The 27,445-nt window shown below is 45.3% G+C and overlaps 2 protein-coding genes across 26 annotated transcripts in view; one reads left to right on the plus strand and one right to left on the minus strand.

Annotated features, from left to right (window-relative positions):
* Positions 1 to 27,445, minus strand: part of DLGAP1 (DLG associated protein 1) — an 876,459-nt gene that overhangs the window by 70,150 nt on the left and 778,864 nt on the right. The gene's annotated exons all lie outside the window — the stretch shown is intronic.
* LOC116572479 lies at positions 3,380 to 27,044 on the plus strand. 16 transcript variants are annotated; one of them, XR_004278352.1, is made up of 4 exons: positions 3,568 to 3,935; positions 4,016 to 4,176; positions 4,383 to 4,449; positions 5,385 to 5,467. XR_004278352.1 is itself a non-coding variant. In XM_032311590.1 (4 exons), the coding sequence occupies exons 1-4, from the start codon at positions 3,791 to 3,793 to the stop codon at positions 5,395 to 5,397; spliced, it is 390 nt and encodes a 129-aa protein (XP_032167481.1). In that variant the 5' UTR covers positions 3,568 to 3,790; the 3' UTR covers positions 5,398 to 5,467. The 16 variants fall into 16 exon arrangements, 11 of the variants coding, with proteins under 11 accessions (XP_032167476.1, XP_032167481.1, XP_032167477.1 ...); XM_032311590.1 differs by having other exon boundaries at positions 4,012 to 4,176; XR_004278350.1 differs by lacking the exons at positions 4,383 to 4,449; positions 5,385 to 5,467 and adding exons at positions 11,028 to 11,503; positions 26,673 to 27,044 and having other exon boundaries at positions 3,570 to 3,935.

Raw genomic sequence — 27,445 nt, forward strand, 5'->3', positions numbered from 1 at the left:
CCCCTCTCCCTCTACTTCTCCCCTTGCTTGAGCTGGTGCTTTCTCTTTAAAATAAATAAATAAAATCTTAAAAAAAAAAAAAAAACTTCTGATGGGTTAAGCTAATGTGTCATATACCATAAAGCTATGTTGAGGAATTACTTAGCACTTCCTTGTTACTTTTTAGAAACTCTTTCAAGTAGAAGCCCAAAACCATAAAAGGACAACAAAAGAATTCCAAAGTATACATATACATAGAGTTTTATAGTAGCCAAACAACATCTTTTTGATATAAACAAGTTATTCTCAGACGTTATTAACCATAACGCAAGCTGTGACCAAGCTGTGATTTGATCTGCTTTTAGTAGGGGCTGGTTTCTACAGGGAAGTCATGGTCAAAGCAGTCCTGGATTTGCTGAGTTGTATCAGATGGTCTGCACTTACTGAGCTGAAGACCACTGAAGAGAGAAGGCCTGCCTCAACCCACTATCTGTGGAGGGCAAAGGTCTCTTGATTTGGTCCAGCCAATGAAAGTTTAACAAGCCCTCAAAAGAAGATTTTAAAAAATCAAATGCAGGGCGCCTGGGTGGCTCAGTGGGTTAAAGCCTCTGCCTTCGGCTCGGGTCATGGTCCTGTGGTCGAGTCCCGCATGGGGCTCTCTGCTCAGCAGAGACCCTACTTCCTCCTCTCTCTCTGCCTGCCTCTCCGGCTACTTGTGATCTTTGTCTGTCAAATAAATAAATAAAATCTTCAAAAAAAAAAAAAAAATCAAATGGGGTTAGCAGTGGGGGTGCTAGAACTGGTTCTTATCAGCTTGCTAGATAATTGTGCAAATCTCCTCCAAAGTCTCTGTATAGTGACATTTCAATGATAGCTTGAAACTGACCTTGGTGTCAATGTTAACACAATGGAAATTGGGAAATAGTACCCCTGCCTCAGAGAGCAAATCATGAAGCATTTCCAGCACACCTGTGTGCATAGCATGGCACTGGTCAGAATGTGGTCCACAGACAGGTGTCGAGTCACAAACTATTTGATGAACATATAGTAAGATATGCCATGAAAATTGAGAGTAAACTTCTAGAAACTTTTACAGCAATTCTAAAGACCATTTCATTGATTGAATCTAACAACAAGAAGACTGGGTCTTGGTTTTGGGTGCCTCGTTTTTAAAATTTCCTTTATCCAGTGATTTAATGTATTGCATTTTTACCAAAATATTGATCTGTAACAGACCGGACATCAAACAACAAACTAGCCCATCTCCAGAGACAGTCTGAGAAGCACTAACAGGAAACATTTGCAAATCCAGTGGACAAGGCAGAGGTAGTGCCTGTGGGATTAAGAACATATGAGGGAGGTAACTTGAAACTACAGGCTAGTTTAGAAAGCAAAAGGATGTGAAGAGGCCAAAAGAAAAAAAAGAAATGTGGAAGGATGTAAATTTAAAGGGACCAGTGCACAAATACAAGTTGGTGGCTTTAGCATCAGGTAAGCTGCCTACTTCTAAGAGGGTGTTTCTGGGTACAAGTGTGTCATCTACAACAACGGGGGGATTGTGATGTGCGTTTTATTCCAGGCTTTTCTCTTTAAGGGGACATTGCTGAGTGCTCCACGGAAAGAAAAACCATATCTTAGGAGGAGTGGATTAATGAGAGAGGATGTTTAGTTTGCAAGGGAAGGAAGACAGGAGAATTTCCAATGATTTCAAAAGCTCTTGTGTGTTGGCACGGACTAATTCTGTCTAAGACATCGCGGGAAACCACCAAGGTGAGAGCTCAGAGAGGCACTAAGAATAATTCCGTAGTAGTCAGTTGTTCAAAGGAGGAATATGGGGCTTTTGCTGTATAGTGAGCTTCTTGGTCTGCGGAGGTGGTAAGCACAGGCCAGCTCATCCTTTGGCTGGGAAGTTGTTAAAATTGTACCACCATGGTACAAGGGATGGGAGCCTGAAGTAGGTGACAAGATTTCTTTCACACTGGAGCTCCCAGGGTTTTCTGAATATTAATCAGAGGTAGAAAAGGATTTGAGAAGTAGAGACCCATTGAGAGTGAGGTGAAAAAGCCGAAGAGAAGAGGTGAGGGAGCATTACCAACGTGGATGTTTGGTAGCAATGACCAGTGTTCAGGCGTCCTGGGAATGCATTTTGGCATAGATGAGGGCAAAGCTGCTAATAAGAGAAATTTGCTGCTGCTGTTTTGCATCAAGTAGGCTGAGAAGTGCTGAACTGACAATGAACCAGAGGTCGAGCTCCCCGCGGTGATTCGCTACACAGGCTGGACTCCTCACCCACCAAGTCCCAGATAAACCAGCGTCCTGGCTTGAGTCCTTCACGGGGTAAGAGCATAAACCCAGGTGAAAACAAAGATGATAAGATGGAACATTAGCCCAGGCTCTTTTTTTTTCTTTTAAAGTGCTCCCCGCAACATGAGGCTTAAACTCATGACCCTGAGGATCAAGAGTTGTGTCCTCCACCAACTGAGCCAGCCAGTCAGGGGCCCCTTTAATTTGGATTCTCCATGTGCCATTAGATCAACTGAGTCACCAGAGAGTGAATCCTTACTCTGTAATGTTTTAAGAATTTAATAGACATAATCTTATGACAGAAGCAGCTCTGGCTACCCCCACTTGTTTGGTGGTAAGACTGAGGCCCAGAGCAGATAACAGATCTCTGTCTTACCCAGCTACTAAGTACTGGAGTTTGCATAACTTGGAGGCCTCAATCCCGGTGTTGGGCTCTCTGCTCAGCGGGGAGCCTGCTTCCCCCCCCCCCCCCACCTTTCTGCCTATTTGTGATCTCGGTCTGTCAAATAAATAAAATCTTTGAAAAATAAAAATACTGCCGAAGTCAGGCTCGGGGCTGGGCACGGAGCCTGCTTAAGATGCTCTCTCTCTCTCTGCCCTTCCCATCCCGTAAATGCTCTATTGCGCACTCTCTCTCTCAAAATAAAATGAAAATACTTAAAAGGGAGGAACTCCACAAAACAAAATATACATGGAAAAATTGCTCCCTTGTTTCAAAATATTTACAGCTGAACATCTCCAGGCCACCCAAAGTGTGGCTGTCAGTGGTCCATGCAGAGCCGGCCGCATGGTGAGAGGGCCGGTGGGGAGGGCCGTGGGGTGCGGCGCGGGGGTCCTGGAAGAGGGAGCCGGCTTCTCGCCCGCTCTCCCGGTTAGTGTTGGCTCCGGGGACGTGGCCATGAGAACGGTTTCCACTGAAGCCGTCCTCCACGGAAACCACAGAGACTAGGTAACCTTTCCTCTGTCGAAGTAGAAAAAAGCACGCTTGTGTGAGCGTGTAGGGGAAGGGCAGGGAATGTGGACAGAGAGGGAGGGGTGGTGTAATAACTCTTTAGTCATAAGACTTGCCAGTTGGTAGTTACTAGTATTCCAGACACTTCCTAATGCCAGACAAATGCCCCAAGCCTCGGCATGTCTGGCTCGGAGATCTATTCATCCGATAGCAGCCCGGCTCTTGCGGGAGACAGATCTCCGGGCAGCCGCGCTCCGCCGCTAATCAAACACAACATTGTTCTCCGCGGGAAGAATGGGAAGGTTTGTTTCAGAGTCACAACTTTTTTTTTTTTCTTTTCTAAGAGGCACCCTAGTTGTTTTAACAAGTTGCTACAAAACTTGGTCTTCCTGAGGTGAGGCTGTGGCGCACAGTGCCTGCACTGTACCAAAATCCAGGGAGGGAGGGGTCAGAGTTAGTCATTAAAAAGGGAAGAAAAAAAAAAAGCCCCAGGCACTTCATGCCTGGAAATGATGTAACAGGCAGCCACTCCTCTGTTAGAACTACAACCAAACAATGCTCAGGCAGTCCACGGCAGCTGCTCTCCAAATGTCAGTGCCAGCCCCGTCCAAAGAGCTTGAAAGGCAGCAAGCTGGAGGGTTTCGTGCTGTACCTTTCTCGCCCACATTTTCCCCAAGCCCTCCCAGGAACCTGGCAACAGGTAACGTGGCAACCTTTGCTTTATAAACTGGCAAGTGGCATCATTTGAGAGAACAAATAGATTTTCTTTTTTAAAGCCAGCTTCATCTCCCCCTACCACCTCCATACTTCGCCCCCCGCCCCCGCCCGCCAAGGAGCTGAGAAAAAGGCACTGCCTCCTGGCAGCCCTGCTCTCGAGTGCCGCCTTGTGGCTAAGATCAGAATATCACCGAGGTACCCTGAAACCCGCGGCTCAGCTCGAGGTAAGTCACGCTAGGAAAAGGGCTGGACATCTTTGCTAGATTTGTCTTCCAAAAAAGCCCATCAAGAGCGCTAGTCAAGATTCAGAATGCCTTGCGCCCCCCCCCCCTTTTTTTTTAAACGTATCGCCTTAACAAAAATTTTACCCCTGCTACAGCATAAGGTCTCTGGGTTGAAGTTGTGTTTTTTTGTTGTTGTGTTTTAACAGCAGCTAGGGTAACATTTTTTTATGACTGCGAGTTGAAAAGCAAGAACTGCTGTAGCCGCGTGGTTAGGTGAGTGGCAGCAAGGAGCAATAGCCAAGAAACTGAGGATTCCTGTTGGGTGGGATGTGCATTTTCTATTTTTAATTTTTATGTGATTTTGTATATGTAACTTGTATGTGGAAATCTTTCTCTGGGGCAGAAGCATTTCTAATTCGTATTTCTGGCTTCCAGTTAGTCTACTTGCAAGGATTATTGAGATTTCCCAGACTGTGGGCCCAGCTTCCCAGAGAGTAGGGCCTGCAGTACCAGTTTAGCTTTTATCTCTGTGTGGGGCAAACACCCACAGAAATGCCAAGGGCACTATTTGCAACTAGTCTTTCTCTCAGGTACTCCCCCTTCTGATGTCTCTGATTTGGAGGGAAGGCTATGGTTGGGAGCTGCTGGTAGCTCCAGCCGGTTATGAGGGCATCCGTTCTTTCTCCTTCTCTGGAAATGTTAACTGGAAACTAAGCAAGAGGTTTAGATCAAAGTAACTGTGCTCTTCAGAAAGTTCCATTAATTAACTAAATTAAAGGAAGTTAAATGATGTTTGGAGGAAAGTCATTTTAGAAGGCTCAGGTCCAGGGACTGAGGTCTGAAACTTCTAATGTGGACTTTTAATGAAGCTTGGCAGCAAGTTAAATACTATTAGAAATTGAGGGTTACCATATGGAAAACCAGTTGTTGCCTGAAATCAATCATTTCAAAGGAACATCTTGAAAGTAGACAGACATTTGGCTAGTGTTTGCCTAGACTATTTAATACTAAAGATAAAAAGCCCACGGCTCTGAGTAAGAATCATTTGACCAGTAGCCACGGTGAGTCATAGCCTTCTTAAGAACTAGGCACAAATATTGAAGTCAGGATGTTGAGAACATTGGGCTTACTAATTTGCAAGGCAGGGCTATTGCTTCCAGAAGGGAATGTGATCAGGATTTCACGGCTCATTTTCCTGGTCTTTCCAGCAGGTGCTGTTGAGTCATCCATGTACAGAAGTGACTGCCCTGGCTGTTTCATCTGTTAGGATTAAATTTCCACTTGTTCCATCAGTTTATGAAGTGATTTCTACCATTGAGTCAGATATGTCACTTCCTCTAGGACTTAGGGATTTTTTTTTAATGTTTGTAACATTGTGTGTGTTTTTCAAAATTTGTCCCAGCCAGTCTGCAGGTTTTCCTGGATTGAATGGATTGTTTACAGGAGGGGAAGATTCCGGGCCCAAGGTCAGGGTTACCAAATTATATAAGGTTTCCTGTTTGGGCAGTTGGTCTACCAACCCCTCAGGTTAGTGCAGACTGGGGCTTGCCAAAGGACATCATGCCTACAAGGCCTGGGAGTATGGATGGTGCCAGGAGCAGGGAAGGAAATTTTTCTTTTAAGCTTCTCATCAGCTAGCTTTCATTTCTTGTCAGATTTCACTTCACAGCAATACTTTCCTATAGTTCTCTGTGGGTGATTTTTTTTTTCCCCTGACTGGGAATTCTGAGAGAGGAATTTAGTTAAGGATGTAGGAACCAGTAGGTCAGGCATTGTGGTCCCTTCTGTTCACGATGACGACAGTGCCTGGAATGGGTGTGGCACATGGGACTACCACAGTAAAGTATTTTTTTTTAATTAATATATAATGTATTGGGTGCCTGGGTGGCTCAGTGGGTTAAGCCGCTGCCTTCGGCTCAGGTCATGATCTCAGGGTCCCGGGATCGAGTCCGGCATTGGGCTCTCTGCTCAGCAGGGAGCCTGCTTCCCTCTCTCTCTCCCTCTGCCTGCCTCTCCGTCTACTTGTGATTTCTCTCTGTCAAATAAATAAATAAATAAAATCTTTAAAATATATATATATAATGTATTACTTGTTTCAGGGGAACAGGCTTGTGATTCATCAGTCTTACACAATTGGCAGTTCTCACCATAGCACATACCCTCCCCAGTGTCCATCACCCAGCCATCTCCTCCCTCCCACTGTCCCTCCACTCCAGCAAACCTCGGTTTGTTTCCTGAGATTAAGAGTCTCTTGTGGTTTGTCTCCCTCTCTGGTTTTGTCTTGTTGCATTTTCCCCCCCTTCCCCTATGATCCTCTCTCTTGTTTATCAGATTCCTCCTATCAGCAAGATCATATGATAATTGTCTTTCTCCGATTGACTTATTTCGCTTAGCATAATACCCTGTAGTTCAACCACCTCGTTGCAAATGGCAAGATTTCAGGTTTTTTTGATGGATATATATATATATATATATATATATATATATATATACACACACACCACATCTTCTTTTTCCATTCATCTGTTGATGGATATCGGGGCTCTTTCTGTAGTTTGGTTATTGTGGACATTGCTGTTATAAACATTGGGGTGCATGTGTCCCTTCGAATCACTACATTTGTATCTTTGGGGTAAATACCCAGTAATGCAAGTGCTGGGTCATAGCTCTGTTTTCAACTTTTTGAGGAACCTCCATACTGTTTTCTAGAGTGGCTGCACCAGCTTGCATTCCCAACAGTGTAGGAGGTTTCCCCTAGTAAAATACTTGTTAAAATGAAGGAATGAACAGGGATGAGAAGACATTTCCTGGAGAAAAAGAAAAAAGGACCACTAATCTGGAAAGGGAGTCACCAGGGTAGAAGTGAAATGAATACTCAACAAAGCCATTCTCTGTGACATTGGATATTGCATTTGAATCTCCTATCACCAGTGCCCACTTCTGTTTGGCATTGGCCAAGGGCTGGCCAAGTGCAATTGTGATTGGCCAGCTTTTGCCATGAGCTAGTATGCAAAAGCACAAACTAGTATCACCTGACTGGTTGGTCCTATGGATTATTCAGCTAACTTCCTCCATCTTCTGTTTGGCTTTACCCACGGGCCCTGGGCAAATGGCCGAGTGAGGGGCCTGTGATGCTAACTGCCCATTTGCCGTGCATCTGCCTTTCTTTGCCCGCTTATTATTCTGCTATTCTCTGCTTGCACAAGATGGATATCTGAGAGCCAAGAACTTTCTTTAACTCTTGATCTTACTTCATGGAAATTAGTGGCACCTACACAATGGGACCTGGAGCCTGGAATACAGGGAAAAATCTGGAATGGAGCCACACAACCAAACAGGACTCTTCTGCCAGGTTATTTGGTGACTGGTAAACAAAGTAGAACTCAAGCCTACCTAACCCCGGGTCTGTTTGGAGTAGCTGACGGTCAATGGGAGAGGGGTTATCAGGCACAGATTGCCAGCTTGTCCTGCTTGAGAAAGCGAGTTGGCTGTGTAGCCAGTGACCTGTGCGCAAACCAGCGTATGTCATGAGTCCAGTCAGGCTAAGTCCTAACTGAAACTTCCAGCTGGATGTGTTGGTAGCCCCCACTCACTGTTAGACTGTTCTGGGCTTTGGAGAGAGGGCAGCGCTATCACAGCTGCCTGCTTCTGCCGCCCTTACGGACTGGGGGTCTGCAGGGAGGGCTTGGCCTGGAGCAGAAGCTTTGCACAAGGCAAGCTCAAATCCCCCCAACCCGGGAAAACAGGATGTGTGGGGAAGTGAAGAAGAAAGAAAACCCATCCACCATTCCTTCCTGTTGGTTTCAGCATGATGAGGAATAATTATCCGGGTCTGGAGAGCAGGGCATGTGGGAGGCCACAGGACACCCTGGTGTGTGTAGTTAGGCAGTTAATTATTCATCCCACTCCACTCCTCTTTCCTCTCTGAAACCCCCCTTTTCAAAGGAAAAACAGGAAAACTGACTGGGTTAATCTGTAGAACACAGTTTCTGTTAGCCCACTCAGCCCAGGAAGGAGACCAGCCCACTACTGAGTCTCAGATAACTGAATCAGCGCTTAAAATGACACCTCCTTATCCAGCTGTGTCCTTGACAGATGAGGACACAGATCTAGAGAAGGACCTGTCCACGTGTCCCCAGGCCTCTCTGTCCATACCAAACTTTAGACAGGACTTCGGTCCACCAATCAGTGTTTACAGTTGGTAGGGAAAGGGCCCCTTAAAGACTGCATTATAAACTCTATTTTACAGTTGGGTTTTTGTCATTTGGCAAAAATGTAATAAAAATAATCTAGGAAACTGAAGAGGCCCGCACTAAAACGGTATCAGTTTACTCTACCTGCCCCCACCAATGTCCACCTTCACTGTGTTCAAGAGAGCCAGGCCCTGTTCCTGGAATCCCAATTCCACAAGTGACGAGGGGACTGGAGAGTGGGCTGCCCAGGTTCTCCAGGGAGGGGTCTGACTGGAGCCTTGACTTCTTCCCCTCCAAACCTCCACTTAGATTAGAAAGAGTTGCCTTTTGTCATTAAGATTCTACGTTGAACTCTTAGAAGAACCTTAGCTGAATTTTAAAAGCCCTTATTTGACTCTCTTGGTTGGATGTCTTTGGAATTCAGAACTTTTGAGGATCGTAGAAAGCTAATATACCTGACATTCCCTGGGGGTCTAGGGCAGCGCCCTAGGGGTCTAGGGAGTCTAGGGGGTCTATGGCAGCGCCTCTTGATGATGGACTCTAACCTGTTTGTATTCAGAAAGAGGTAGCACAGCCACACTGCAGGAAGTTCCAAGGTCAGGTTTTGGCCAATGGCTTTCAGAATTGCAGATGAAGGAATGATGTTTCCCTGCTCCTTTGGAAGCCTTGGAGCCATAGGACTTTCTCCTTCAGAGGCATCTACGGCCCTGCCGGGAGTTGTGTCCTAACCAAGCCTACAGAGAGGATTGGGGCGGGTGGGGGGGGGATGGCTGGGGAGGGGTGGTAGCAGACTCTATTTCCATATGTTTAAGGAAGAGAGAAATCCAAGGTCAGGTATGATGCTACTCCTGATGTCTCTCTTTGTGTTGGAGTTCTGGGTGTTCATTGGTTTCACACACTGTATTCAGAAACATCTTGTTCTGGTTTTTGTGAAAATGGTAATTGGGGTGTTCGTAGGGGGGCTTTCAAGTAACCTTTCCCCACAAGGTGGAGTGATGTGTACATAAACTACAGAGTGGGATAGTCTTACGTGTTCTTGGAAGAGAAACACCTCATATTTGCAAGGTTGTGTGGATGTGTTTTCATTCATCTTTTCCATCATTCTCATTATGACCCCCTGCCCTCAGGCTATAGTTGCTTCCCCATAAAATAAATAAAACCAACATTCTTCTCCTTGACCCACCATAATTTGTACTCACAGGAGGGTGGCTCTATGCGAGGTCCAGGCTGGGCGCCATGCTAAGTACGGGCAGCTTAGGACACTCCCCTAAAAGTTTCTCTGCAAAAGCACTCTTGATTCGCTGGAGCCCTACCTAGTATAAACAGTTTAAAAATTCTTTTTTATTTTTAAATTTTACTTATTTATTAGAGAACACAAGCAGGGCAGAGGGAGAGGCAGAAGCAGATTCCCTGCTGAGCAGGTAGCCGACATGGGGGCTCCATCCAAGGACCCTGGGATCATGACCTGAGCTGAAGGCTGCTTTAACCGACTGCGCTGCCCAGACGCTCCCAAAATCATTTTCAAAATGCACATTTTACACTGCATTTCCAACCCCGGAGAGAGGAGATAATCCATGTAAGAGCTTGAGTTAAAGAATAAACTGAGGGGCAGTTAGGTATGTTAGCGAACAGACAGACAGATATAGATGAAGCACTAGAAAATTTCAGGATCTAAAGCACCCCACCGCCGGCTGATGTAGGTAATGTTCTCCTTTTCAAAAAGAATCGGAGAAAGTAAAGGCAGAATGATTTGGTTTCTCGATTTCTGATCGTAGATGAAAGATTTAGCCAAGTCTCAGTTCTTTGAAGAGGCAACTACACCCACAGCAAACCTACCAAGCAGATGTTAATACAGTCTGTGTGTTATGTGCTTGGGTCTGGGGGTTTGTAATTTACACCGGTTGTAATTGACATAGCAGTACAACTGCGGAGCTGGCAAGGTGCAGGAATGCGGAAAAACTAGAGGAAACCAGCGCCCGTGTTCGGATTGAAAGTAACTACCAATAAAGACAGGGAAATGGATCACAGAGCGGGGAAGCATTTGGATAGCCGCTGCTCAAAGATTTCAGCCGGTTTGCAGTTGCTGATACCTTGTCAGGTCTCCAGATAAAGGCAAGTCTTGTCACCCTCAGGCACCTGGCTGAGAGGTAATAAAACAGTTGCCTTATCTCCTAAGGGTGGAGTTGGTCAAACCTCGGTGGTAATTATAGTAAACTGAAATTGCCTGTCATTTACCGCCCCCCCCCCAAAAAAAAGAGGGCGAAAGGAAAAGGCTTAAGGCAGGAAACTGTTGCCCTCTTTGGATTTTTTTTTTAAAAAAGCAAGCAAAACAGCCAGGAGTTTTCCTGGGAATGAGAAAAAACAGCCTGGCCAGGCTGCCCTCTCCTGGGGGTAACAGGATTGCTGACAGCTCAGGTCCACGTGATGGTCTAGAAAAGAGGCTCAAGCTGATGAAAATCCAAGAAATCTTCTTAGGAGTCTTCCTTTCTAAATGTAAATGACTGAGTCAGTGCTTTGCTAAGGAGGGAAGGAAGTCACAATCACACCGAGTGACTCATTCAGTGCTGTTAGCTCGGGCAGTTGGATAAAAAGTTTTAGCAAAAGCAGCAACAAATCTACTTTAAATACTAGCACAGTAAGGAAATTCCTCTCTTTCAGGCTGAATGCCATCTGCACAAAAGAGCTCCTGTTGACATCTCATTTACAATCTCCCCCAGGACACAGACAAGACCATTTCAATAAACCCGGCTCAGAAACACCTATTGTTCGAAATCTTCAACTAGCCACAGGCTACCACCACTCCCTATTGTTTTGTAAAAGAAAAGATTTAGAAGGAGAAAGATTGCCACTGTGGAAGCTCTGAAAAGAGGAAGGAAAAAAGTCCTTTGACCCGATGCTGTCAGAGAGCGTGCATGAAGAATAAAGTTAATGGATTTCCATTTTTATAAGAAGTGCCTAAGAAATGCCTGTTAAGTTTCTGAACTGGGGATGGGGAATTCTAAATTCAACGCCAACTTTGTGTGTATAAGAAGTGAACTCCTGCCAACGGGTTTGCTAAATGAAATGCCATAGGCTATACTTACCCTATTCTCAGCCCTACAAAAGCCTTGTTAGCACCAATAGCAGGGCACCAGGTGAGTCTTTGATCTGGGCTGTTGCCCTGGGAATTAGAGCTGGACTGTCCTTTCCAAGTAGAATTTCCAGGCTCAGAGCCCACTCCTCCCTGTTAATGATTTCTTTTTTTTCCTTCGCCCCGTTTTGCTCCCTCTTTTAGTAAAAGTTGAACACTCTCTGGAGTTATGTAATGTCCTTAGATAGTTGTTCTTCACTATACTTCAAATTCAGGGATATATTTGTGCTTACCCCCAAAAAGGGGCCCTCTTCATCTGCTCCTTATCTTGACCCTTGTAATACGTCTTGCAGTTAACCTTACCTATCTCTGCAAATGATCCCTTTATCTACCCAGAGCTCAAGCCCACACTGGGCATTATCTCTAATTCCTTTGAGTCCAATCCCCTCTTAAATCCTTCTGGAATCCTTCTACCTCCTGCAAACCAGCTTTCTGCTTTCCTAGATGCCATTTACAATACTCCCCTCCTGAGGATCACAGCAACTTCCTAACTCACGGTTTCTCTAACCACCAGTTGTGACTTATTCAGGGGTCATGAAACCAATTGAGGCGGGTCATGCAGTTTCACCACCTAAAAAAATGAAGTAGATTAGAAAATGTGAGATTGCATCAGACAAAAGAAAAAGTACTGTTTCGTGAGACTTGTTTCAGTTTGTGTTTGCATCTGGATCTCTGTACGTTCTGGGCAACAGGTAAAAACGGATTTTGTTTGCCACGATATTCTGAGAAATACTTTTCTGATTGCTCTCACTGGGTCTGCCTGATGCCTGCTTCAGGAGGCTGCTTCACTGCTGGATACACTTGGAGCAAGGGTTGAAGACACTGAACAGAAGCTGTCACTCTCCAAACGACAGGTCTGCCCACAGGAGAGTCTCGGGCTTTGGAGAGTCTGAGTAACTGGGCTCCTGCTCACTTTTCAGAAGGGCCTTGGAACTCTGCATCCTGACTGCTTCTACTCTTCATTATTAAAACCATCAAGTTCACGGGAAAGTTAAAGGGACTTAGAAAATAAAACAGCCTCCATAATGGATTCCTGCCCAGGCAAGTCCAGACATTTAAAGGAGTAGTCTTGCTGTTGTTTGCTATCATATGGAGAGATGTTAAGCTTTCCTTTTTATATTGGAAATGAAAAAGTAAAGAAATCTGCACATGCCGACCATCCCTGATAGTGGTCATTCCACGAAAGCCCATGAGACAGACACAACCTTCCTGAAGTTGCCAGCAACCACATCCTTATCCCTTCCTTAGTGCTGGGGCCCTGCCACCACTCTGCATCTTGCTGGGAAGAGAGGTGGCCCCAGTTCTTGCAACTCCTCCCCCAAAATCCTGTGCCTGAACCGCACTAAAAGAAGTCCCTGTTTTTTCGTCGGGTGCCTTAAACTTACTTATGTTATGGAGTCCGGGTTTAGAGAACCTGCTCCATTAAGTGGAAGGGCTACAGAAATTCACCTTTTTAGGGGAAAAAAAAAAAAAGAAAGAAAGAAAAACAGCAATTTTAAATTCTGTAATTTAGAAGCCAGTGTGCTGCTTTTTTTTCCTTAAACTGATTAGCAGTAGCTTGCCTTTGTTTGGCAGAAAATAGGACAGAAACTTACTCTAAGAATGTGAATGTGAATGTGCTCTCTAGGTCACTGCTGTGATTCTGCACAAAACTACTATGTACTCTGACATCAAGCAGTTAGAGCACGTGTGCTTACGGAGGATTTTAACTTTATTCTTTGGGCTTCTCAAAGGAGAGGGAGAAGCAGACTCCCTGCTGAGCAAGGAGCCCCAATGAGGGGCTCAATCCCAGGATTTATGACCTGAGCTGGAGGCAGCTGCTTAACCGAATGAGCCATCCATGTGCCCCGGTTTTGAATTAAATTTAAATGAATCCCACATTAAAATAATAATAATAATAATGAAAGCGTCTTAATCTTATTTGATATTTCACTGTCTTTAAGAACTTAAGGAACATTGACCCATAAACACTCAACACTGGCATTGCACTGATGTTTTCACACCTAACATCTTATCGTTTCCAGAATGCCATCTTCTTACATGTCTAATTGCCTGTGGGACACACTGCTGTTTGCTCTCTCATCACCACCCTCCTTGCCAACAGGCCTCATTGCTGTTAACTTTTCCAAGCAGCCATGACTTTTTGGGAAGTCAGTCCCTCCCCTAGATACGGAGTCTGAATCTTCATTGAACCGAAGTGTGATCGTAGTGATTCTGGGAAGGTTTCCCTCTCTAGTCAAAGCAACACAAGGCAAGGACATTGTTTTTGCTCCTCTGGACGTTGTCATCAGCAAGAGATACCCTGAAGTGTGACTGCCATCTGGGGACCCTGTGGCAGGGTCTGCCTGAGCACACAAACCCGTACGGAGGATGACAGGTGGAAAGATGGTAGGAAGCTGGTTTGGATATATTCAATGGCTGCCTAACCTCTAGATTTGCTGTTATTTGAGAAAATGAATGCCTTTCCCATCTAAGTCACTTTGATTTTATTTATAAAATTTTATTTGCTTATTTATTTATTTGGCTTGGGCTTATGCAGATGAATTTATATATGCTAAGCGTCATGCTTGCACGAACACTCCTGTTCATTCATCAAGATTCACTTTATTTGTGTTCCATTAGTACCTCCTACATATCTTTATCGTAAAACGCACCACAGGGGTGCATGAGTGGCTCAGTTGGATAAGCATCTGACTCTTGATTTCAGCTCGGGTCATGAGCTCAGGGTCATGAGATTGAGCCCTGCATTGGGCTCTGTGCTGGGTGCAGAGCCTGCTTAGGACTCTCTCTCTCCCTCTGCCCCCCCCCCCCCATCCTCCCTGTGCTCTGGCAAACTCTCTCAAAACAAAACAAAAACCCAAAAAACTTATCAGACTCTGCTTGTTACAGCACTTCTCCAATGCTCTTGTATGAGAACGAGGAAAGTTAGTGATCAGGCAGATCTTTGTTTACTACTGTTTACTTGTTGGATTAAATGATTCTTTTTTTCTTTTTAAAAAGATTTTATTTATTCATTTGAGAGAGATAGCACAAGCAGGGGAGAGGCAGAGGGAGTGGGAGAAGCAGACTTCTAGCTGAGCAGGGAGCCCCAAGTAAAGCCCAGGACCTTGGGATGATGATGAGGAGGAGGGCAGGGCAGGATATGAATGGCACCTGCTCACTCTAAGTTCAAATACTTGAAAATTTAAAGTTGCAGACCCTATCCAAGCTCTGTTTAAGGCCTGTCAACTAGATTTCCTTAGTTCACTATAGTAATAAGGTAGACTACCAGCCCCAAAATTATCCACTTCAATTACTACCATTCTATTAAACAGCCACTTCTCTGCTTTCCGTACCTGAGAGACAATTTTGCATGATGTTTCAAAATGTAAGTTTTAGAGGCAGACGTTGATTTAAAAGCGTGTCACCTAGGGGAGGTTGTTTACTTTCTTTGAATATCAGTTTCTTATTGTGTAAAAGGAGGACTAGAATACCTTCCTGAGAAGGTGGTTGGAAGGATAAAATGAAGTAATATATGAGAAATGCTCAGCACATTCCCTGACACATAGTAAGTGCTCAATAAGTAGTATACATTAACAGCAACAATAATGTCAACAATTTCATAAGAGAAATCCCTTCCTTTTCTCTTAGCAGCTACTGAGCCAGGTGCATCCTATGCAAAGGGCCTGTGACACGCCAAAGCAATAGTTCATGTGAAGGTAGTCAGATTATGCCATCCATCTCCATGACAACCACGCTTCTCATTTATTTTGTCCAGTGCCAGGTGGGTGGTATGTGATGAGACAAAACTGAACCTCAGGCTAAAACTGTCATTCAGTATATTTACTAGCAGTACCCCTGCCAGGGATGCCCTCAAACTTTGGATTTCATGTGGCCTTTATTTACTTTTAAAGATTTTATTTATTTCTTTATTTATTGGACAGAGAGAGAAATCACAAGTAGGCAGAGAGACAGGCAGAGAGAGGGGGGGAAGCAGGCTCCCTGCCTAGCAGAGAGCCCGATGTGGGGCTTGATCCCAGGATCCTGAGATCATGACCTGAGTGGAAGACAAAGGCTTAACCCACTGAGCCACCCAGACACTCCTTCATGTGACCTTTAAATTCATAGTTTCAGTCATAGAAGTACTTCTGAAACACTGACTATCTCAGACATATTTTCATTTTTAGTTATTTCCCAAGGACAAAATAAACAAAGCCAAAGATACCTCAATGTCTGTCATTTAGTCCATTTTGCTATTACTAACAAAAGAAAGATTAGATTAGAAAAGATTGTTGAGAAAAAAAATTTGAGCTTAAGTGAAGTGTGGGTAGCACTCTATCCTATAAGTGGTCTTGGATATAAAATCAAACTGGGGCACCTTGGTGGCTCAGTTAGTTGAGACTCTGACTTTGGCTCAGGTCATGATCTCAGGGTCCTGGAATTGATCCCTGCATGGGGCTTCCTGCTCAGTGGGGAGCCTGCTTCTCCCTCTTCCTTTGCCTCTTCCCCGCTCATGCTCTCTGTTTCTCAAATTAGTAAATAAAAAACTAAAAAAAGAAACAAAACCAACCTAAACTCTCTCAGGAAAAAAGGGTTGGCATTCTAGAGAAAGGAGTAAAAGGGACAGTGTTGGTTGAAGGGGTCCTATGCCCAGGGCACTTAGAAAGAATGGATTTATGGGGTGCTTGGGTGGTACAGTCAGTTAAATGGCTGACTCTTGATTTGGGCTCAGGGTCATGGGATAGAGCCCCATGTCAGTCTCCATGCTCAGTGCTGAGTCTTTGGAAGTCTCTCTCTCCCTCCCCACCCCATACTCTCTCTCTTTCACTCTCTAAAATAAACCTTTTTTAAAAAAACTAATTTGTTAATTAATTAATTAGACAGAGAGAGAAGGAGAGATCACAAGTAGGCAGAGAGAGGGAGAGGGGGAAGCAGGCTCCCAAAGAGCCAGACACAGGGCTCGATCCCAGGACCCTGAGATCATGACCTGAGCCTACGGCAGAGGCTTAACCCACTGAGCCACCCAGGCGACCCAAATTCATAGTTCTTATAAAAAAGGTTTACTTTAGGAGTGCCTGGGTGGCTCAGTGGGTTAAGCCTCTGCCGTAGGCTCAGGTCATGATCTCAGGGTCCTGGGATCAAGCCCTGTGTCCCGCTCTCAGCTCAGCGGGGAGCCGGCTTCACTCTCTCTCTCTGCCTGCCTCTCTGCCTACTTGTGATCTCTCTCGCTCTCTCATTCTGTGCCAAATAAATAAATAAATCTTTAAAAAAATATTAAAAAGTATGAATTTATAGGGCTGTCGGGTGGCTCCGTCGTTAAGTGGCTGCCTCTGGCTCAGGTCATGATTCTAGTCAAGCCCTGCATCTGGCTCCCTGCTTGGCCGGAGGCCTCCTCCTCCCTCTTCCACTCCCCCTGCTTGTGTTCCCTCTCTCGCTGTCTCTCTGTCAAATAAATAAGTGAAATCTTTAAAAAACAAAAATAAAAATTTTTTTTAAAGTATATAAATGACAGAATGCCTGGATAAAGTAAAAGTCTTGTGATCTCAGGCAATGCACTTAAGTGTTCTGTGCTTCATTTATAACAATCTGTAGAGTGCATTCTGTAGCATTTTATAATAATCTGTAGAATGGGACCGTAACTATAAGATAGTTGTTACAGTAAACATGAGAGGCAGCAGGTGTGAAAGCCCTGTGTAAATTGCAAAGTGCTCTGCAAATGTTGTAGTAGGAACAACAGCAGTAGTCCTAATGATTGTCACTTTTTTGGGAGCCAGTTGAGTAAATTTTCCAAACCACAACTCTTCTGGAGCAGCATAAATTGAGTTCGCCTTTGGCTAATGTTGAGTTGGGGTTCTGGGGATAATTTTATAAAATTTGCATGAAATTGCAAATTCAGGCAAATAAGGGGGGAAATGCCGTAAAAATTAGAAGGGCCAAAAGGAATGGGCTCTAGTCATCAAATTGCATACTTCCTCTCCCACCCGCTCCAAAACACTCATAATATTTGATATAAAAATAACATGGCAACAAATAGCTGCATGAAAAAGAAATAGTTCTTCCAGTATTGATAGGGTAAAGCTAAGTGGATTTTAAAAGTGATGGGAATCAAACAAAACTTGGAGAGGAGATAGAAAATAATATTTCATATGCTGCATAGAGTTGATAGCTTTGGTGGTTTTGAATAAATGAGTAAAAGAGTTGGGACTGGTGGGTCTAATGTTACCATGGTAAGTGCTAGTTGGGGGTCTCTAGTTTCTTGAATAGAAACTTGCTTCTGTAGAATAGGTAGAGTCCAGAGGCACCCAATAAAAGGCTCTAGGATGCCCCTTTGTGAATTTGGAGCAAGGAGGAGAGCTGAGTCTCGAGCAGATAATCTTTGAGGGGAGTTGTTGGGGAATTGGCCTTGGCAATAGCCAGGTGAGGAGAGAAAAAATCCAAGGGAGACCTTGGTAGGTGGTAGGCAGTTGGAGTGGAGCTAGCTAGTCCCAGCAAAGGGAAGGGGAGGTGTTGGGTAAGGGGAGGCCAGGAAAACATTTTTCTTTGCTTTCTGAGGAAGAGGCATCTCTGAGCACAAATGTATGAAGTAGGTAAAATTTCCTGTCTTTCTCTCCATGGCTAAAGGGAGATGTGCTGCTACCCGCTCTTCCCCACTCACTCAATTCCACATTTTCCAGATTCTCTTTCACCCTTCTTTTAAGAAGGGTGAAACTCTTATTGAGTCTGATAAATGCATTGGATTTTTGGAAGAATTCTTGCAAACACTTCTTTCCTCCAGAATAATAAAAATATTTTAAAAGAGATTCTCTGGGGCACCTGGGTGGCTTAGTGGGTTAAGCATCTGCCTTCGGCTCAGGTCCTGATCCCAGCGTCCTGGGATCGAGCCCTGCATTGGGCTCTCTGCTTAGCAGGGAGCCTGCTTGCCTTCCTCTCTCTGCCTGCTTGTGATCTCTTTCTGGCAAATAAATAAATAAATAAATCTTTAAAAAAGTAAATAAAAGAGATTCTTTGTAAAGTCTGCCTTAATTCCAAGGAGTGTCTCAAATTGGGAATTTCCAGCACTGCTAATAGACTTACTGTGACCACAGCCACTGTTCTGTGACTCTTAAATCATAATAAAGCCTGGAAAGGGAAGAACTACATTTTATACTTCACCTATGTAGGCATGGAATTGTGCTAAGTACTAAATCTACATGATCTTCATTCCATTTTGCAGGTGTGGAGGTGGAGGTGAGGTTCACAGAGGCCAGTAACCTGCCAGAGGTGGATGCAACCATATTTTCCATCTGAGAGGTGAGGAAGCCTTTCTATCAAGAGTTGTAAAGATTTGGGGCACCTGGGTGGCTCAGTTGGTCAAGAATCTGCCTTTGGTTCAGGTCATGATCCCAGGGTCCTGGGTTCCAGCCTGGCATTGGGTGGGGGGTGGTCACTTCTCAGTGGGGAGCCTGCTTCTCCCTCTCCCTCTGCCCTGCCTCCTGCTTGGGCTCTCTCTCTCACACAAATAAATAAAGTCTTAAAGGAGAAAGGGGAAAAAGTCCTTGCAGTCTTTGGTCCCAAACACTTGATTCTGCCATTGTGGTAAAGCCAGAGATGTCATCAAATAAGTGGGCGTGGCTGTTTGGGAGAGGGGAGCTGGATTTGGTCTGAGGGCTTAGCTGGCCAACCGGTGTTCTGAACTTTGCCACTTTAACTTTCCCTGCAAAAACCTTTTGCAGGGAGTTGACTTTGGGGAAGGTAGGTGGGCCTTAAATGCTGTCCCATCTCTGTTTCAGAAGATACAGAGTCCAGTTCCCCTTACTTTGAATCCGGGGGTGTATGATTTGTTTGTGATGGAAGGAGTGTGAGGGCAGTGACACTGTATGAACTCTGAGGCTAGATTTGAAAAGGCGATGCAATGTCTACCTCTCTCCCTGGGCAGCCACCTGCCAGAAGCCAGCCCTGAGCCACCGCGGAGCCATCCAGTTGTCCCGAGGCCGAAATCTTAAGGCAGCCCACACCAGCCACGTGGAAAGATCACATGGAGGAGCCTTGAGGCTATTAGAAGAGAGAGATGGTCAGCTTAGCCCCCAGTTGTTGTAGCCCCCCAACAGACTGCAAGCCTGGGAGAGCCCCTGAACCAGAACTACCCAGCAGGAAGTCTTCCCAGATTCCTGGCCCTTACAAATAGGACTGACAAGATGATTGCTGTTGTTTTAAGGTACTAAGTTTTTGGGTGATACGTTACATGGAAATAAACAAAAAATTGCTCCCAAACTAGAGAGTGGCAGATAAGGGGTTAACCTAGGTTAGCCTGACCCCAGCCATGTGTTTTTTTTCCATTACATGATTGCTTCCAGAGGCCTTTTTAAAAGGGGGGAAAAAAAAGCTGTGCTAAAATATATATCACACACAGTTTACCATGTTAACTGTTTTTAAGTGTACAGTTCAATAAGTATATTCACATTGTTGTGCAAGCAGTCTCCAGAACTCTTGTCATGTCCCCAAACTGAAGCTCTGTAATAAACCAACAACTTCCATCCTTCCCTCTCCCCCAGCCCCTGGCAACTGCCATTATACTTTCTGTCTAGTGAATTTGACCATTCTAGGTCCTTCGTGTAAGTGGAATGATACAGTATTTGTCTCTTTTGGGACTGGCTTATTTCCTTAGGAGCCTATGTGTGTGTCCTTATATATTTATATATTTTAAGCCTATGTTGGTTAGGGAGTCTGACCAGCAACTAACTAAGGTTTGTCAAGGAGAAATGTGAGAGATTCCACGTCCTGTAAGTCACATACCTAACATGTCCCAGGAAGGACCTCACAAGGGCACTTACTCTTAACAATGACAGTTCACAGTGCCCTGCCTCTAAATGGCTTTTTTTTAAATATATATATTTTATTTATTTATTTGACAGGAAGAGATCACAAGCAGGCAGAGAGGCAGGCAGAGAGAGAGGAGGAAGCAGGTTCCACGCTGAGCGGAGAGCCTGATGCGGGGCTCAATCCCAGGACCCTGATCATGACCAGAGCCGAAGGCAGAGGATTTAACCACTGAGCCACCCAGGCGCCCTCTAAATGGCTTTTAAGAAGGAAGAGGAACCTGGGAATCAAGAATAAGATAAGGCTGTTTGGTTTGTTTCAACTTGTGCTGGGTTTGACTTCCCTCTCAGTTCCAGCCTTGAGAATGAAATCCCTTTCTCTGACACCGCTCTTTCAGAGCATCAAACACACACACTCTGTGTCTGTTCATTGATTTTCTCTGTGTCGGTGGTGTGTAGGGACTGGGTGGACTTTTTGTGATTAGCTGTGAATTATGTATCAAGCAAAAAACCTTTTGCAGGGAGTTGGCTCTGGGGAAGGTAGGTGGACCTTAAATGTTGCTGCTTGCTTACACAGACTAAGACTAGTCCCTTTGGGGGCTACTTTGACCCACTCTGCCTTCCTCCCATCCCTAATCTAAGACCAAAAGGCAGTTCTGGGCTGAGGTGCACTCTCTTAGAGTCAACAACCTAGCTTGCCTCTCCCTGACCCTAACGCCCACTTAGTAAACTTGTGGAATCTCCCAGGGTCCCAGCCCACTGTTGCGGGCTGAACTGTGTCTCTCATTCCCACCCCCAAGTGAGAAGTCCTAACTCTCAGGACATCAGAACAACTGTATTTGGAGACAGGGTCTTTAAAGGGGTGACTAAGTTACAATGAGGTCAATAGGGTGGGCCTGAGTTCAATAAGACTGGTGTCCTTATAAGAAGAGAGAGAAGCAGGGCCGCCTGAGTGGCTCAGTGGGTTAAGCGTCTGTCTTTGGCTCAGGTCATGATCCCAGGATCCTGGGATTGAGCCCCGCATGGGGTTCCCTGCTTAGTGGGGAGCCTGCTTCTGCCCCTCCCTCTGCTGGGTCCCCTGCTTGTGCTCTCTCACTCCCTCTCTTTAAATAAATAAAATCTTAAAAAAAAACAAAAAACACTAGGGGCACATGTTCACAGAGGAAGGACCATGTGGGGCCACAGGGAAAAGGGAGCCATCTGCAAGCTAAAGAGAGGGACCTCTGAAAAAGCAACCTGCCCCCACCTTGACCTTGGACTTCCAGCCTCCAGAACTGCTAGAAAATAGATTTCTGTTTAAGCCACCCCATCTGTGGTACTTCGTTACGGCAGTTTCAGCAAATTAATACACCAACAGCAACAGAAATTTCAGAGTCTTGAGGTTGGGACCTCAGCCCAGAAATTCTGAAGGTAATAATCAGAAATTCAAAAGGCAAGAAAGCTTTTTAATTTAGTTCCTCTTTCTTCATCTTTCATAAGTGGTTTGCGAGCAGGTTTGGAAGGTGGTGCTGGTGCCTGAGCTTGGAGTGAACAAGGCAGTAGGGCCACTGGAGTCCTGGCTCAGAAGAGGAGGCACTGTGGCTGTAGATTCTAGAACATCTGGCAAGTATGGGGAGACCTAGCTGGTGTTTGGGACATGGTCTTAAGAGGCTCATCTTGATGGGCACTTCACTAACTCCTTCCCTCTTGTCCTTTATTACCGGGAAAGTAAGAAGGATTGCATCACACAAATCCTGATACTGTTTTAGTGGTCTTTTTGGGGAATGGTGATATGGGATGGGAGGGACACCTGCTGTCTAGACAGGTGGTAGGGTGGATGGGGAGATAGAATAATTGTCTCCAAATTCTGAATCTTTTTGAAATCTGTGAATGCATTACCTTACACAGCAGTGGGGACTTGGGCGACATGATTAAATTAAGGATCTTAAAATGGGGGACGCCTGGGTGGCTTAGTGGGTTAGGCCGCTGCCTTTGGCTCAGGTCATGATCCCGGGGGTCCCGGGATCGAGTCCCGAGTTGGGCTCCTTGGCGGGGCATCTGCCTCTCTCTCTGCCTCTGCCTGCCTCTCTGCCTGCTTGTGTGCTTTCTCTCTCTCTTCCTGACAAATAAATAAATAAATAAAATCTTTAAAAAAAAAAAAAAGTATCTTAAAATGGCAAAGAATCCTGGATTATCTAGGTGGCCCCATTGTAATCACAAGGGTCCTTATAAGCAGGAGGCAGGAGGGTCAGGGTCAGGGAATAAGGTGTGTTGGTGGACATCCTGCTGGCTTTGGAGATGCATCGGCCCCAAGGCCAGGAATACCAGCAGCCAAGCAGCTTCTAGAAGCTGGAAGAGGCAAGGAAGTGGACTCTCCCCTACAGCCTCCACAGTGGGCAGCCGTGCCCACCCATTTTAGACTTTTTTTTTTTTTTTAAGATTTTATTTATTTATTTGACAGAGAGAGATCACAAGTAGGCAGAGAAGCAGGCAGAGAGAGAGAGAGGAGGAAGCAGGCTCCCCGCTGAGCAAAGAGCCCGATGCGGGACTCGATCCCAGGACCCTGAGATCATGACCTGAGCCGAAGGCAGTGGTTTAACCCACTGAGCCACCCAGGCGCCCCCATTTTAGACTTTTGACTGTAAAGCTATAAGACAATCAGTGTTAAGTCACAAGTTTGTGGTAACTTGTTACCACAGGAAACCAGTCCACGTGGTGGGGATGAAAGTCTTTGGCAAGAGTGGCTATCATGTATAAATGGGCAGTGGTAAGTGCCCCGTGGTGAAATGACAGACAAAGCTAAAGCTTCCATCCCCTAAATCACTTCCATCCCCTAAAGTGATTCTCTAGGTGCTCTCCCAACCCACCTGGAAACTGTGGTTCAGACTCTCCAGCCACACCCCAGAAAGCCCCCCCAGGTGGGCCCTGTGAGCACTTCAGGTGGCTCCAATGCACAAGAAGTTTCACACAAAGTAAGTGACCTGGGCTGGTTCTTCAGAAGTGACGGGTCCCTGGGTACCCTCAAAAGTGGGTGTGGTCCTGTTGAATCTACACTTAGATTAGTTATTTCATGATTTATGCTCGGCTTGGAATCTGGGAGGGATGGACAAAGTTCTCAACCCCAAGATGGGGTTTGCAGGGGGAGTGTGGGATGAGGGGGAGCCCAGAGTTCAGTCTCCATGTCCCTACAGGTCCCCATCCCTTTCACATAGCCTGTGCCTGTGGGAAAGCCCGAGAATAAGGCTAGATCGTGGTGGCAGAGCCTCACCTGGCCACTTACCCATGGCCCAGACTGGTGTGGCAGAAGGGGTAGCTAGTTCCTGTCAACTCCTTGCTCAGTCCTGAACTGGCTAATTGGGAAAGTACTGGCTTCTGAAGGCCTGAGTGAGGTCATCCCTTCCAGCCACAGCCTAAAGTTTTGGAATCATGCAGACAACCGATTTCAGTCCTGCTTCTGCCTCCTATTAGCTGGGTGATTTCAGGCTCTGAATCTCTCCGGAGTCTCTAAACAGCGATGCACAAGTACTTCTCGGATAGAGGTGATGAGAGATTTGTGAAATAATGTATGCAAAGGTCCTAGAGCAGGGCCCACAACAAAGTAAATGCTCAGTGCTGTTGTTACTTATGGTCATTAAATATAGTTCCTGTTAATTGCAACGAATCGCTATTATTTACTCCAGCCCTGATTTAGTCTGTTTCCAGGCTTTAACTTGTATTAGGGATCAGAGCACAAATTCGTCCTTACAAGGGATTCAGCCCATTTTAAGTTCTGCTAACAACACCTCTCTTGGAGGTTCAAGGCTCTCTGATGAGGAAACGCCACCTGTAATTTTAGTCCAGTTTCTCAGCGCTTCCCAGCTGCTGGAACTTTTCTCAGCAACCGGAGGACAGACGTGGCTGGCCCTGAGCTGGCTGTTCCCTGCCTCTCTCACCGTCTGGTCCAAGTGGCTCCGGAATTTTCCCTTCCTCCTCCTGGGGCTGGCCTCCAGAGCACCCAGACAGCTGCTTCCACATCCTGCTGCTTCAGAAGCAGAAGTGAGGTGCCTTCAGGACCTTTCTGGGTGAATGACAGCCTTGAGATGAAATGAATCAAATGCTGTGCTTAGGGCAACCCAGGCTTTCCCCCTGTCATCTCTGCTCCTCCTTTCTTGTGACACAGAAAAGGGGCCCAACCCATGTCCGTCTGCTTGATCGGGTCGCGCCAGCCTTTTCTATGAACACAGTGGGCACTGGTGACCTGGGTATGAACGGTCCCTTTGTGAGTGGGGGTCTTGCTGGCAGACACGCTGCCAGTATGACAGGCCACTTTGTGCTTGACTGGGCCCCTGAGTGCGTGCAGGCTCTGAGGGCATCACTTTGGGGATCTGTCCCCAGACGGCAGATGAGGCATTGTACCAGCTCCCTGAGGGGTCTGCTGGGTTTTTCACAGACAGCCAAGTGACAGCATTCCAGGAAACCAGAGAGGCTCAGGGAGCCTCTGGAATTGCAAGGGGAACAGCCTGGCATAGCTGCCCACTCATTTCTACCTTGTCCTTTACTCTGAGCTCTAGGGCACTACATTGTGGCTCACACACTTACACCTGAATCCCACAGATTTGAAGTTTTACCTTTCTTAGAAGGGAAAAGCCTGTTGATTTTACCTCCACAGAAACAGTTTAATTTTTAAAGATTCAAGATGTCCCCAAAGGACATGATAAAGACTAATTACAAGAACAGGTAAAACGAACAGAAGAAAATATCCCGCTCCCTTTTAATTCAAGTTTATTCTATTTATTTTGTATAAGCCAAGGGAGGGATTGTCCTATTATTACATCTGATTTAGGCCATATGCACCTAAGATGTCTGTTATGGGCTGAATATTTGTGTCCTTTCTAAATTCATATGTTGAAGCTCTCACCCCTAAAATGATGGTGTTGGGAGGTGAGGCCATTGGAAGGTGATTAGGTTTAAATGAGGTCCTGAGGCTAGGGGTCCTCATGATAGGATTAGTGCCCTTCTAAGAAGAGATGCCAGTTTTTCTCCTTCTCTCTTGCCACATGTAAAGGTCATGTGAGGACACAGCAAAAAGCCTACTATCAGCAACTCAAGAAACAAGGTCTCTCTAGACGTCGACTCCACTGGCACTTAGATCGTGGACTTTCTAGACTCCAGAACAATGAGAAACAGTTGTCTGTTGTGAAGCCACCCAGACTGTGATATTTTGTTCTAGCAGCCCCCAAAGGCAGAGACAGTGTCTTGGAGCAAAATAATCTAAACTCCAAGAAATAGACTACAAAGACCTAGGCAGTTCTCACTGGATGCTCCTCCCATCCCAGAAGACAAAATCATGGTCTTTCACAGATGCTCGTAGAAGAAAGTCGACCCACCACATGCATAGAATGTGCGAAAAGGAAGAACCAAAGCAAGAAGCCCTTGGATATACCCAGTGTCCACCTTACAGAGCCTCTCCTGCCACCTAGCCAGGGTTCTTGAAAGTGGTCATCACTGGCCTGCTTCCTAAAGGAGATGGTTCTCCATTTTCTCTACCAAGCACGCTTCACTTCCTCCTCCGTGGAAATCTAGCTCTAGTTCATGATATGCCTATGATGGCATGCCTGCAAAATTCTACAGCTATTTGTGGGGTTATCTTAGGAATGGACTTATTCCATCTATTAGCTTTAGTGGCCTAAAGAGACCTATATAGAGACCTATATGCTGCCGGCTGGCATTTTCTGCCCTCACACGTCGTTAGGGGCTGCATGTGTGTGTGGGCCTGAGTGGGTCATAGTGGTGGTGAGACCACCTTCAGGTGAAGCATTTGCCATGTGTAATGTTCCTCAAGGTGATGCCACGCAAATGCCCCAAGTGAAACTGTCAGAGGCCAAATTAGCAATTAGTTCCAGGAGATAAGAATTGGAGCAGCTCCCAGGATTTGTGATACAAAATAATTTGCTTTAAGGCAGTTAAACCAGAAGCATAAATTTGAATTCTGAGGGGCAGAAAGTAGATTAGTGGTTGCCTAGGTTTGGGGCTGGGAGTGAAGGGTGACTAATTGGGGTGATGAAAATGTTCCAAACTTAAGTTGTGGGTGATGACTGCACAACTGTGTGAATATACTAAGAAAAACCCCAAACATCTAATTACATACTTTAAATGGATGGTATGGTATGTGAATTCCATCTCAAGCTGCTAAACATATAATTCTGAGAGAATTACATCATCTCTAAAAATAGTCCTGATATTTTATTAGCATTAGTAACTATTTTTTACCAATTATTTCCATGTGTGATGACTTTAGGTTATGTATGTTCCTGGGACAAACAGACTGCAGAAGTTGTAGGGTTTCAGACAAGGACCAGGTCCCAAGCACAAAAACGCAGGGAGTGGATTTGTCCAGTCTGAGTGTTCTTTAGTCTTTCTCTATGTTCTCCCCCATTACAGATCCGTGGGGAAGAAGGGGCTGTCTGAGCATGCGTGATTCCTCCTACCTTATCTCTGGAGTCATCCCCTGTTCTCTACAGCTGGAAACACCACCTGCTGATTCTCCAGCAGGAGGGTATAACAAGCTCTTCAGGGAGAAACATGGATCATGGAGTAGTTTCTGGAGGTGTTTGGGTGAGTCAGTCGGTTGAACTTGGGACTCTTGGTTTCAGCTTAGGTCATGACCTCAGGGTCGTGGGACCCAGCTCCAAGTCCCACCTTGGCCTCACTGCTCAGTGTGGAGTCTGTTTGGGATTCTTAACCCTCTTCTTCTCCCTCCTCCTCTGCTCTCCCCGCAGCCCCTAGACATCTACTTGCCTATGTGCACTCTCTCTCGCAAATAAGTAAAATCTTTAAAAAAAAAAAAAAAAAAGGATAGGTTGCCTTATAATGAATTTATTTTATTATTTTATCAAGGGGCTTTTTCTTTCTCTATGTAATATTCTTTTTTTTTTCTTCTCTATGTAATATTCTTAAAGAATAATTAAAAACCACCACCCAGGATCATGATTTGGAATGGACTCAGCACCCTAAAAGCACCCAGCTCCCAGCCCCCTCTACATCTTTTCCCCAGTCTAAACCACCTCTCCTTTCCCCAGAAGTAACTACTTTTACAAATCCAATCATTTTTAGTTTCTTTACCTATAGATCTTCTAAAGCTTATCTTTTATTTATTTACACATAGCCAGGGTATGTATATTATAACTATATTTATAACATCTGAATCCCATGGA

Source organism: Mustela erminea, chromosome 13, assembly GCF_009829155.1.
Source record: "Mustela erminea isolate mMusErm1 chromosome 13, mMusErm1.Pri, whole genome shotgun sequence".
In the NCBI taxonomy this organism is placed as follows: Eukaryota; Metazoa; Chordata; class Mammalia; order Carnivora; family Mustelidae; genus Mustela; species Mustela erminea.